Below are 13,114 nucleotides of genomic sequence, written 5' to 3'. Positions count from 1 at the left end.
TGGAAAATCAGGTGACCATTCGTCCAATTTTCTCATAGTGTGTACTAGGCTTTAGACGTGAATGGAATATTTGGAGAAAACATGCCACGTATTTGTGGTTCATGTTAGCTGAGAACTGGTGGTTATTGCGACCCATAACAAATATGTGAACAAAGACAACTGTAGATAACTGTAAGGGTTATTCTGTTAAATATCTCTTCAAGATCATACATTTAAATCACACCTTGCATCATAATGTTAACATGTTGAAATTGCTGGTTGAAACTGAAGTTTTTGCATGATATCACTGCACAAACTGTATATGGACCTTTTTGCATTGTTTTTTACGGTCTCTTATTTCTCTGTAACACCAAAAATTGGAAAATTTTTAACATTTTCAAATAAAAAAAATCTCTTGATGTAAAAGACATCCATTGATGATACTAAGGAGAATATGACCCACATCTGTTCTCCCCTGTACTACGTTGTGTTTGGCTAATGTGTTTTCAAATGGTTCTCTGCTACTATTCCTACATCTGCTCTTTGATTTTACAGCACAAGAATGACGACCCAAGTAACGCTTGAAGATGCCTTGTCTAATGTAGACCTGCTGGAGGAGCTGCCTTTGCCTGACCAGCAACCATGCATTGAACCACCTCCCTCATCACTGTTGTATCAGGTATGTCCTATACATTCTGCCATGGTGTATAGCTAGGGTCTGCCATCTACTAAATGTACATACAAAAAAAAATAATAGAATCTAGCATATATTAATAATTACAAAAATAATTTGGTTATTACCTTGAACTTTGTAACCTCTAGCTATGAGCGATACCATTTAGCCATTGGCTCACTGCTGTCAATCACGGGAGGGGGCGGGCCAGAGCTGCTTTCTGTATGTCTTAAAGGCACGAACAGGCCGCTCAAAAGTGGGTACTCAGCAGGGGGAGGAGCCCTAAGCACAAGCGGGGGGTATCTGAGAAGAGGAGGAACGATCGGGGCTGCTCTGTGCAAAACCATTGCACAGAGCAGGTAAGTATAACATGTTTGTTATTTTTTAAAAAAAAATAATTTTTTGAACCTTTAGTATCACTTTAATAGAGGGACCTGTCATATGCACTCATCAAATGTGCGAATATTCCTGCCTTTTCCACACCCTACTCCATTCATAGAAGCTGTGCTAAAGCTTCTGTGAAGGAAACCGCATCTATGAGTGAAAGATGGGCAGCTCAGAGTATGATTAGTAATAAACATGCAGCACTCCCTATGTACAACTCTTTAAACCTAATATGCCAAATGTGTATGCATAAATCATAAATAAAGTTCACATAAACATTTGGGAATGACAATATAGTCCAGGTGCATGAATAAAAAGTCTATTGCAATTTTTGTGATTATAATTAAAAAGTCCCAATCCAATTTCTGTGATATCTGTATTATCGTATATCTTCCTTCCTTCATTCAGTGCTCTATTATATATACCTTATACACAGGCTTGCAACGTGGATCCCAACACCTTTCTTCCAATTCACTCACATCTAATTGTGGACCTAAAAACTTAATAGGTCTATATGGGCGCTTTCCCCTCGGGTTATATGCAAGGTATCAGGTCCTTTCTTTCTTAGACTTAGGATTGGTCTACTCCTTACTATAATGCCTGGTGAGTGTCTCTCTAAGAGGCTACCAGCGTCTTCCTCCTCTGCTGTCAATAAGTTCAAAGAAAAATAGAATGGCTTCTCCTAGTGTAATATTTCAAAACTCCAGCATTTATTGCACTTAAATCAATTAAATGGTAAAAGATCCTTTAAAGTATAAGTTCACCTTTTTAGTAAAAAAATAATAAATGCACATTTTTTTTGCAGGTATAAAAATGTGCATTTATTATTTTTGTCTGCAGGAGCCTGTAAAGCTTTGCACCAGAGATCAGCAGATCGCTGGCGTTCCTCTCCCATATGTTGCGTCACGCCCCTCAACCTGAAGTATATGTGAACCCTCACCTTGTAAAACATCCCATTCAGTTTAAAATAGAAATGAAAGTCAAAACATTTGAGTATACATATAAAAAAAAATTGTAAATGCCTTTTCTTTCCTTTGTTATAAGTGATCACATACTCTGTTCTCAGCTGCATAAGTAGCTCAGAGAGATGGAGGAGAAACAGCAGGATACTGATCTTCCTAGTGAATGGTTGTGCAGGGTGTGTCCGGCACATGTCTGATCATTGCAGGAGAGTAGGCCGAGATCCAGCACAGCTAGAAAACTGACCACCTGTGGTCAGCTTTAATAGGAGAGCAGAGGGACTGGAAAGATCACCAGGGATTTCACATAAAGGAACCCATACAAAGAGAACAAGAGACTTTTTAACACAAGTACATAGTTCAGCAGGCACATATCAGGACAATGAAATGTTGGGTTTACATATTCTTTACAAAAAAGTCTGCCTCCTTCATTCATTGTTTTTGATTCATGGAAGCTATAGTACAGCTTCTATGAATGGAAGAGAGGGCAGAACGACCAGGCATAGTGCACATAACAGGTCCCTCTGCTCTCCTATACCCCACCTCACTTCACAGCATGAAGAGGGGGAATCGGAGGACAGAAAAAGTCAACTAAAGCATCGGCCAGCAGCACAAGGGACACTTCTCATTGATTATAAGAAAATGTTCCTTGTGCTGATTTTTTTGACTAAACTGAGGCTTTAACAAAAAAAAAATGAATTAAATGGAAAAGAAATATAAATGGTTAATAAAATAGAGTAGGGTTGCATTAACTGACGTCATATGCAGAACAAAATTCACTCCTTTGCTTGGCACATGAATGAAATGCATAGTGTGTGTTTTGTGTATTTTTTTAATGCATGCTCTTAGGGCCCTTTCACACTGATGCAATTTTGTGCAGCTTGGGGGCCTTTTATACTGATGTGTTTTTTGATGCTGAACTTTTCAAAGTGCAGCGCAACTGCAGTGTGTACAGATATCCATCCAATGAGCAAATAACGCTCAGGTGAAAAGACTCACTCAAGCCTCATGCGGGTGCTGGCCCCAGCTTGCCACCGTGTTATGCAGGGAAGAGAGATAATGACTGCACACCAAAGACTTAATGAAAAATAAAAATCCATTTCTTCTAAAGGACTAACAAGCTGTTAACGTGTTTCACACAATTAAGTGCTTAGTCAGTGCTATGTTCTTATGACTAAGCACTTAATTGTGTGAAACACGGTAACAGCTTGTCAGTCCTCTGTGGGGTTTGTCCCATGTTTGGAAGAAATTGATTTTTACTTTTCATTAAGTTTCTGGTGTGCAGCCATCCTCTTTTTCCAGTGTGAACAGTTACATAGGATATTCTGGGAAATCGTTTTCATGCACTTTTGTCGCCTTGCAAAAGCGCGGCAAAATGTGAAAGGGGCCTTAGGGTAGGTCGTATTTTTTTTGTAACTCATGTACTGTTAATGAACATATGTTTAAAGTTATATATATATATATATATATATGTGTTTTTGTAATTTGACAGCCAAATTTTAACACTAACTTTGAAGACAGAAATGCCTTTGTCACTGGCATTGCAAGATACATTGAACAAGCAACTGTCCATTCTAGTATGGTAAGCAAGAGCTGTATGTTAAAATGGCTTTATTGCTATGTTTTATCTGCTATGTTGAATGTTTAAATGTGAAAGCAGAACTACTGTATACCTATTTTTACTAAATGGTAGGCATCCTAGAGCTCCGAACCAGCCACTGAGATCTCGGGGAAGCCTGCTTACAGGTATTGCTGACAAATTTCATTGGCCGGACTGAGATGGTGTCGCTCCCATGCATTGCTGAAATTGTATAATGAGCTGTGCGTGTGTATAGAAGGACAGACAGTCAGGTAACTAACTTTTTCAATGCAAAAAAGACATCATGTCTCTTCTGCATTAAAAATCCCCCCTGTTAAGATATGGGATATGTGGTTAGCTACCCCTGGACTGGCTCCACCCCCACTTATTCTACTTAAATTATTGTCCTGCTGATTGTAGGATGCCTCAAATATGCCTGTCAATAAGACGGACACCCCTTCAGAGTTCTTATGACTTGGGCGTAGATGTGTGGGAGATGTGCCTAATAACTAGATGAGGCACATTTATTTATTTATTTCAGGTACTTATATAGCGCCATCAATTTACTCAGCATTTTACATATATATTGTACATTCACATCAGTTCCTAACCCAAAGGGGTGTACAATCTAAAGTCCCTAACTTACATTCGTACATACACCCTACTAGGGCCAATTTAGACGTGAGCCAATTAACCTACCAGCATGTCTTTTTGGAGTGTGACAGGAAATCGGAGTGCCCGGAGGAAACCCACGCAAGCACAGGGAGAACATGTAAACTTCAGGCAGGTGGTGGAATGGTTGGGATTCGAACCAATGACCCTAGTATTGCCAGGCGGAAGTAATAACCATTTAGCTACTTTGCTGCCCCACATATGGCTTGTGATATATGATACTCTATTGTTGATGAAAGTTACAAAAGGCATCTATGTTCTTTTTGTTTTGTTCTCTTTTTTGTTCTTTTTTTGTTTATTATTGACAGCTTGTTAGTCTGTAATTTGAATGTACCACATCTCATGAAGTTGCCATTAACCCTTTCACTGCCAGGTCTGTACGGCATACGGATCTACAGCAGCGCTTCTAGCTGGCCAGGTCCGTATGGACCTGCATTCCTCCTCTGCTATAGGCTCATGATCACTTCACTTGAACATGAACTTATAGCAGAAATGTTCAGCAGACTCTGCTGAACAAAATGACAGCCCTGATTAGAGCCATTAACCTAAAATATGACACCCCCCTCATCTCCCCCATCCCCCCTCCGTGCCACCTCCTCTGCCCTGTGTCTCTGGTCCCTGCACCCGCCAATGCTGGCTTCTAAAACGCAACTCTACCTGTCCCTTACACTGCATTGTCCTACCTGCACTAGTTACTCACCCCCTCACAGCTGTCGACTTCCCTCCTCTGCCTCTCTAATCGACCAGGCTGCCACACTGGTATTTCATGCAAATAAAAGGTGCATGCACTTTCCAAAATGCATCCACAGGGAAATCACATGGTCTTTTTGACCATGTGGTTCCCGCACTTGCGATTGCGCCGTGGGCTGAGATGAGTGAGGGTGCCATTCAAAAAGAGACAGTAGAGGTCTGTTTAGACCCCTGATGTCTCTCCAAAACACCCCCCCCCCCCGAAATAAATGAACAAAAATACATTAAAAATTAAAAATGTACCTCTACAAAATATACCAAGTTGCAAAAAAATTAAAAATGAAAAAAAGCATAGGGTAAATTTAGACATGCATTTAAATCTCCCTTGCTTCACAAGCAATTATACAAGAAATTATATTCATACATTTATATATATTTTTTTTTTCCTCTTCACGTGTTTTTACACGTTATACTCTGTGCATGATACACGAGTGTCACACCTACTGTTACTATAAGATTATCTGTTTGCTTTCAGGGGTGAAAGTATATATTTGCTAACTTACTTGGGAATATTAATTGGGCATATTCTAGTGGGTATTGTGCCTAACAATTCGCTTATATTCGGTGTTAACAACATGAAACCTTTAATAAAAAAATAATCTGAGTAAAACAATCCCCCCTGTTCCCTAAGTTTTTATATTTTTTTCATAAAGTTACACTTTAATTTGCTAGACATACAAAGTACAGGGTTAGATGAACTGTAGGCACTCTGCTAAATACACAGTTGTAAATACATTAGTTAAACATCCCATCTGTCCAAGAATTTGGTATAATGGAAAACTGTCCAATGATCTTTGTCATTTCTAAATTTTATGTCTGTTGTGGCAGTAGACACTCGCTGATTGGAGAGGGTAGAGGGAAGCAGGAAAAATAATGAAATATAACCCAGTGATTTGAGATGTCTGCCAGTGTTTAGTTCTCTGTTGCTTGAAGGAAATGTGCAGTGGGAAACGTGACAAAAACTCTTGTCAGGGTTTATAACCCCCCTAATTCTATCCAAAATAGCTAGAAAAAAGTTTTGCCTTTTAGGTCTACTTTAAGCGATGGCTTTATCTGTATTCATGTTTAGTTAGAAAACAGTGCAAACTGCTTACGTTTTTCTAGAAAGTAAGCAGAGTATTGACAGACTCGTACTAAGAGCATGGCTGTTATTCCATAATATCCTGTTATAACATGGCTGTTATTCCATAATATCCGCTAAATCAGGCTTAAGCGATAACTGGACAATACATGGGTAAAAAAAATTATTGCAACTTATCCTGGGATACACAGTTGATCAACCTGCCATATTGAGTCTTTAGATTTTTTTTTTTTTCTTTCAATGTGATTTGTGGCTTCATGTTTTATATTTTCTTTTAAAATATTTTTTTTCATAGTAATGAAACAACTTCCTTTTATCAGAGAATTGATGAAAGAAATAATGTGTTAATTAACTTTGGGCTTTTATAGAATGAAATGCTGGAAGAAGGGCAAGAGTATGCAATTATGTTGTACACATGGAGAAGCTGTTCAAGGGCTATACCACAGGTAAAAACGATGATAAAGCATGCTTCTAGATAAATAGTAGGATAACATGCCAGGTTCAGATTATTATTTTATTGATTTAGTGCAGTACTCTGTGTAAAATGCTTACGATATTTACACCACCGCGGGATGGGCTAGGTAGATGAAAAAATGCAAAGATGCTTACATGTATTTAAACACTGGCAATATTTTGACTGTCTGAGGTACAGTTATTTAAAAGGAGTTATTTTTGTTTTCATACTGGAACGTGGTCGAATTTCTACTTTGTACCTAAAATATCTAAAACCATTAATAAACATTTATTGAAAGGAAAAAAGGAGTCAGTCAGGGTTTCTCTTTGCTGTTTCGACTCCCATCCAGTGTTTAGAGCTGCTGTTTCTGACTCTTCAAAGTGCTGGCATTTGCAGGGCAGAACATACCTTCTGTACCGTGTTTCTCAGTGATTTACTTGCCCTAGTTCTGACAAATGTTTTCCAGAGCACTATGGGTTGGCCTAAGAGACATGTGTTTGTACATTTTACCTTGAGCTCTGAAATTTGTAAAGTCCTAAGCAGTGGATGCAGTCATTGATTTATATCCCTGCCATGAAAAACAGGTAGATTAACTCAGAACTCCTTTCCCCATTGGAGAGGCTTGTTTGCACATTTAAAGTGTAAGTTCACTTTTGTTTTTGCTTTTTAAATATTTCTAACTTTCAGCTTCCCTATGTACCATTATACCATTAATGTACTTCTGCTGTAGAAAAGCAAAAGCTTTCTCTTTATTCTAAGACAGCCCTTACCTCAGCCTCCAGTGTCTTCTATACAAAACTCCATTACTTCCTGGTATTCGTCCTGGTATTTGGAAACTGTTAGAAGGAATTACTTCAACAGCCAACCTCACTAACACATACCCTGCACCTGCCATCCCCCCCTCTCTTGCATTACATAGCTGATGGTAATTCTAAAGGAGATTGTACAGTCAACTTAAAGAAAAGGAAAGTGGGTGGAGATTAAAGAGGCGAGCTAGTGATGGAGGTGTGGTACAGAGTGGTAAACAAGTCCTCTTCTGTGATGCAGAAAGTACATGATAGGATTTGACATTTCCTGCATTTTTACATGATGCTGCAGGAAGTAATGGGCTTAGAATACATTTTTTAAAATTATGAACCAAGAGGTTCAAAGCTGCCATGGACTAGGTAAGTGAGAGATAGAGCACATTGGAATGGCTTGGGCAGAAAATGCTTCTCTTTTTTATGAAAAGAGAAACTCTGCCTAACAGCAACAACAACAAAAAAAAAAAAAGATTTCAGCAAATCATTCTTTAGTGATCAATGTCATAAGCAATGTTTCATTTTTTCATATTTAATCAATGGCTCGGTTTGTCAGATACAGTGAAATGGTTATTCTTGTCCTTAGTGCAGGAATTTTAGGGACTTGTTTATAATAAAATATATATACCCTTTTTTTCTAATTTAAATAAATCATTACTGGTTTTAGTCTATTTATGAATTTGCTCAGCATTTGAGTAGTAAAGTGCAGATGCAGAATACAGTGATGCAGATGAAAGGTGTATTTGGTAATTAGAGCCAGAGATTCTTTTGGTTTGCTCATTGTTGTTTATTTGACATTGTCATATTTGGTTAACAAGAAGCTTCTCTTTGTTTGTAGAAAGCATATGTAATCTTTTATTTATGTTTTCTATGGTTTTATGTAGGTGAAATGTAATGAACAGCCTAATCGTGTGGAAATCTATGAGAAGACAGTGGAAGTATTGGAACCAGAGGTCACCAAACTGATGAATTTCATGTATTTTCAGGTACCTTTTTTATGCCACTTTAATTGCCATATTTGTATCCTTCAATCTTAAATTTCTAGTACTGTGGTACTTCCTATGTCTTAATTGTGGTTATGTAGGAATTCCCAGTGATGTCATTTTAGACATCCTTGAGAATTCCCTAAGTTTTGGTGGTCAGCAGGGCCAGAGCTGATTCACCAGTATCAATCACTGCAATAGTGATCTATGACTTGCTAATAACACTCAGCAAGAGTGATTCCTATTAAAGGTGAACTGTTGTGACCTGATCTCTTCTAGCCCTCTTAAAGAAAAAAAAAATTAAAAAAGAAGGGTTAAAAAATGTAAATAAAATGCTCTAAGTCCATCTAAAGTGTTTTCCTTTCAGAATAATAAACTTGCATTTTAATGCAAGTTGTCATGTCTTAATTTACGATTTTTTTTTTTTTTTTTTTTTTGAATGGTACAGCCTGGAAGCTATCTCCTACAATCTTCTACAGATAGAGCAGTGCTGTCAATTTAAAGGAATGGAGTCAGAGCTAGTTGTGGCTATTCTGTGACAGGGCTGTTAACCGTGCCAACATCCAAACCGCTGTAGCAGAAGCAGTACCCAAAGTGACAAAGTTTCAGAAATATCCCAGGCAGTACTTAGAAAAACAGCCTGTTCTTACTGGTGTCAAACGTGTGTTTTTATAGTTTGACCGTAGTTCTACTGTGGTTTAAAAAAAACAAAAACCTCTTTGTTAAAGAGGTAAACCTCTGACATAAAATATAAACAAAGCATATCCCTCTAAAGCATGCACTTGTCTCAATCCAGAGCAGAAAATTTCATTTCTGTCTGCTGCCTTCTTCCTCTATCTGCATTAGTCACTCCTGACAAATTTTTCTGACACCAAGAGAAAAATGGTGAAATGGTAGGGAGCACCAGCACACAGCTTGTGATTGACATTCTCAGCTCTGTTCCTGTTGACTATGTGAAAGGGGGTTGTGTCCCTTCCCTCCAATTAACTCTCGGAGCTCTCTTTACTGATCTCTGCAGAGTGTACCTGCTTCCTGAAAGCTCAGATGATATGTATAAATTCTGCTCTTTGAATGGATGTAGAGGAGAAAGGGCTACAAATAAACAGGAACAACTTATGTAGGAGGATTTGTTTCATCTCTATGTATCACCTGCGGCTAGTCACTTCACTGGGTTTATTTTAAGCGTTTACAACCAATCTGAACTCTAGGTTCCCACTTATGCAAGTGCAGCCAAAATCATTCAACATTTTTGTAATTATGCACATGGGAAAGTTGCACATCATGCTAATTTCACACAGATTTATGTTACAGTGTATAACTGGGCAAAATAAAGAAAAGTATATACATCTCCGTCCATATACAAACAATTATAGTCTATGGAATGATACAATTTATGATGAATTTATGAATGGTCACACTGTACATGTGGTGTTTTTAACTTTTGTAATATATTTTGGAATTTGTTATGCAATTCCCATCTTTATAAGGTACAATTAAAGTTCCACCTTTTTTTGAACCTCTCTCCACCCTTTGGTTTGAGGATCTCTACTAATAAATAATAATAATAAATAAAACAAATTATAAATAGTAATTTACTGAAAACTAAAACGTGCCGCTTCAAGTTCCCCTATCAGGTTGGCCCAGTGAGGGGGGCATGGCTAGGAGGGGGTTGAAGCATGAAGTCTTTCGGTGTGCGCTTCAATCCTTTCTTCTTATCCAATAAATAGTTATTTAGTTAGAAAATTTAGAAAAGCCTATGCCCTGTTGGCATGCTGCAAAGTGGAACCCTTGCTCTCGATGTGTAGTAGTGATCAATTAGTAGAGGGCTGACAAGCCTTTTAGTACACTTGTGCAATGTGTTTAGCTGTTTAAAACCGAGTGTTTAATTGGACTTTAAAAATTAGAGTGTTTTCATCATTTTGACGTTATAAGGGATTTAGACGACACGTCAAAAATTCTGAGCTTTGCTTGCAAATTTTTAGCCGACCTACTGATAGTATAAATAACAGCATGCTGTTTTATTCTGTTCAGAGAAATGCCACTGAACGCTTTTGTGCTGAAGTAAAACGCTTGTGCCATGCAGAAAGGAGAAAAGACTTTGTATCTGAGGCTTATTTACTGACCCTTGGCAAATTCATTAATATGTTCGCTGTTTTGGATGAACTGAAAAACATGAAGTGCAGTGTGAAAAATGATCATTCAGCCTACAAAAGGTAAGACACATGGGGTTCTGTGTGTTCATGTCTGTTTACCTTTATTTCACAAGGTGGCAGCAGAGTGATATCTTTTAATTTTAAAAGCTGTTGCATGTAATACATCATAACATAGGAGAAACCTCTGTGTTATAATATATAACTCCACCTCCATGTAAAGGTGCTAACACTAAAAAGGCTTGCAATATTAAGTTTAAAATAGAAAATAATAAATAATAGTGTAGTGCTTATATATATATATTTACACTTTTTAGGTTTTCCTCATTTTTACCTGATGATCCTGCAACTAAAATTCCTTCCTGATCCCCCGTGAGGCAATCAGATTGCCTGGATCAACTTTACTTATAAAGTATGCAGTTATAATATGTGCATTTAGGAAAGAATCAAAGCCTTATTTTAAAACAATCTACTGAGCTGGCCAGAACCAGCTCTTGAGGGAGTGTATTCCACATTTTCATAGCCCTTACTGTGAAGAAGCCTTTCCACATTTGGAGGGTAAGTCTCTTTTCCTCCAGACGTAAAGAGTGCCCTCTTGTCCAATGTGATGGCCTGAAAATGAATAACTCTGCACCACGTTCACTGTATGGACCACTAATGTATTTATACATGTTTATCATATCCCCCTTAGGGACAGTAGACACCAGTAGAAGTGTGCTTTTTCTCTGCATTAAAAATGCATGGATAGTGGGTTATATGGTTTCCAATGACATTGTTCACACCAGTGCGTTGCAGTTCTGCGGGAAAAAAAAAATGGAACTTGCTGCATTTTTTTCTGCACTAAACTGTACTGGAAAGCAGTAATATGCATCAAAAACACTCCGAGACACATATGTCCTTATTTAAGGTGAAGAAAAATAGGGAAAAAATGCACCAGAATGCGTAAAAAACACACATGTAGAAACTCATCTGAGCTGCGTTTTTCATGGTGTGAACCGACTCTTAATTTCATCTTCTCAAGAGAACAAATGCAGCTCAGCTAAACTTTCCTCATAGCTGAGCTCCTCCATGCCTCTTATCAGTTTGGTTGCCCTTCTGTACTTTTCCTGTTCCCCAATATCTTTTGTGAACTGGTGCCCAAAACTCAACTGCATATTTCAGGTAAGGTATTACTAATGATTTGTAATGGGGCAAAATGATGTCATTAATTTGAATGGGCTCCAAATTGCACCGCAACGCAGAAAAAGTAGTGTAAGCATGCTTTACCAAATCGTGGCACTGCGATACCATGTGATTTTGTGCCTGTAAAAGCATGTTTAGGGTGCCATTAACTTTCCATTGGCGCCTGCACCAGATCACAAGGGCAATGCTTTCGAGCATGGTGCAGATAATGCACACAGAATGCGCCATTTTCGCACCATGTTTTGGTGTGAAACTGACCTATTTTGACTTGACATATGATTAGAGATTTGGGTTCTTGCCAAAAATCCTCCAAGTTATAGTATAACGCCAGTTATTTGGTTTTATAGTTAAAAAACATTTTTTTAACCTTATATCTTTCTAATATTTTCTACATTTTTATTTTACTAAAGGGCAGCACAGTTTTTGCGCAAAATGGCAGACCCTCAGTCTATCCAGGAGTCTCAGAATCTCTCCATGTTTCTTGCCAATCATAATAAGATAACACAGGTATGTAGAAACTGCTTATATTTTTCATACGTTATACATGTTACTGTTGTCTAGTGTCCTGAAGTATCTAATATTGGTTATAACTCTACATCTTATAATTTTATTGTGTAGGGAGTGTAAACGGTGCACAATTTATAGGAAAGTGCTTTTAATGTGTTAGGCTCCATGCACACTAACATTTTTTTTAAGCTCCTAGAAGCTGCTATGAGCATTTTTTTTTCCTGCTCCTAGAAGCTAAATAGTGTTATCCTATGTGTCCATGCACTGCACACTATGCTCCTAACAGCTTTTTTTTTCTAGCTTTGTTTTCTTACTACGCTTCTGAACACTTCTAAAACTCTACTTAAAAATCCTGCTATAACCAGTGGTTTATATCGAACATTTTTTCCAGCTAGTGTGCATGGAGCACAACCTTTTTTTTTTTTTGGGTTTTTTTTTGTTTTGTTTTTTTAAGCTCAAAAAATGCTGGTAATAGCATTTTTTAGTAGCGTTTAGAAGCATTTAGGAGTTTTAGCGTTATTAGCGTTTTTACAGTACATGTAGGGGGAAAAAAAAGCTGGCGACTGTTCCGGAAAACTTTTGTGGGTGTCGCGTGTCCTGCAATTTTGTTTGCATGGCTGTGGCACCTTTGCCGAGCTGAAAAATACACCGCGATGCTGGCTAAGCCGCCCTTCATTTTCAGGTACCATTGAAATGAATGGCACCTGAACATGAGAGTGCGCATTTTCACAACGCGTTTTCAAATTGCGGGCAGAATTGCACCGATTCCATCCATGATTTGAAATGCCTAAGTGTGAATGGAGCCTAAATGGTTTTCATGCTGTTGCAGTCTTGCTGCTGTCTTCTACTGAAAATCAACCACAGGAACATGGTTAGCACTTACGTTATAGCAGCTTCTGTATCCAGGCACGCAAAACCCAATCTGTTCTGCATTCCGTGAGTACTTTACTTAGCAATGGCA

At 38.0% G+C, this 13,114-nt stretch overlaps 1 protein-coding gene across 4 annotated transcripts in view; it reads left to right on the top strand.

The window, feature by feature from the left end:
• LOC149449234 (cytoplasmic FMR1-interacting protein 1) overlaps positions 1 to 13,114 on the top strand; it is a 161,514-nt gene that overhangs the window by 31,582 nt on the left and 116,818 nt on the right. For all 4 annotated transcript variants that reach the window (XM_089693504.1, XM_089693507.1, XM_089693505.1 and 1 more), the window contains exons 2-7: positions 535 to 658; positions 3,488 to 3,577; positions 6,446 to 6,523; positions 8,216 to 8,317; positions 10,346 to 10,527; positions 12,057 to 12,153. In XM_089693504.1, coding sequence (XP_089549630.1) covers positions 542 to 658; positions 3,488 to 3,577; positions 6,446 to 6,523; positions 8,216 to 8,317; positions 10,346 to 10,527; positions 12,057 to 12,153 — 666 coding nt within the window. In that variant the 5' untranslated portion in view covers positions 535 to 541. The remainder of the gene's footprint in view (positions 1 to 534; positions 659 to 3,487; positions 3,578 to 6,445; positions 6,524 to 8,215; positions 8,318 to 10,345; positions 10,528 to 12,056; positions 12,154 to 13,114) is intronic.

Source organism: Staurois parvus, unplaced genomic scaffold (genome assembly GCF_062004578.1).
Source record: "Staurois parvus isolate SC_StPar_1 unplaced genomic scaffold, SC_StPar_1.0 ptg000634l, whole genome shotgun sequence".
In the NCBI taxonomy this organism is placed as follows: domain Eukaryota; kingdom Metazoa; phylum Chordata; class Amphibia; order Anura; family Ranidae; genus Staurois; species Staurois parvus.
Note: the sequence above shows the minus strand (reverse complement) of the source record. Positions and strands in the feature narration are given on the sequence as shown.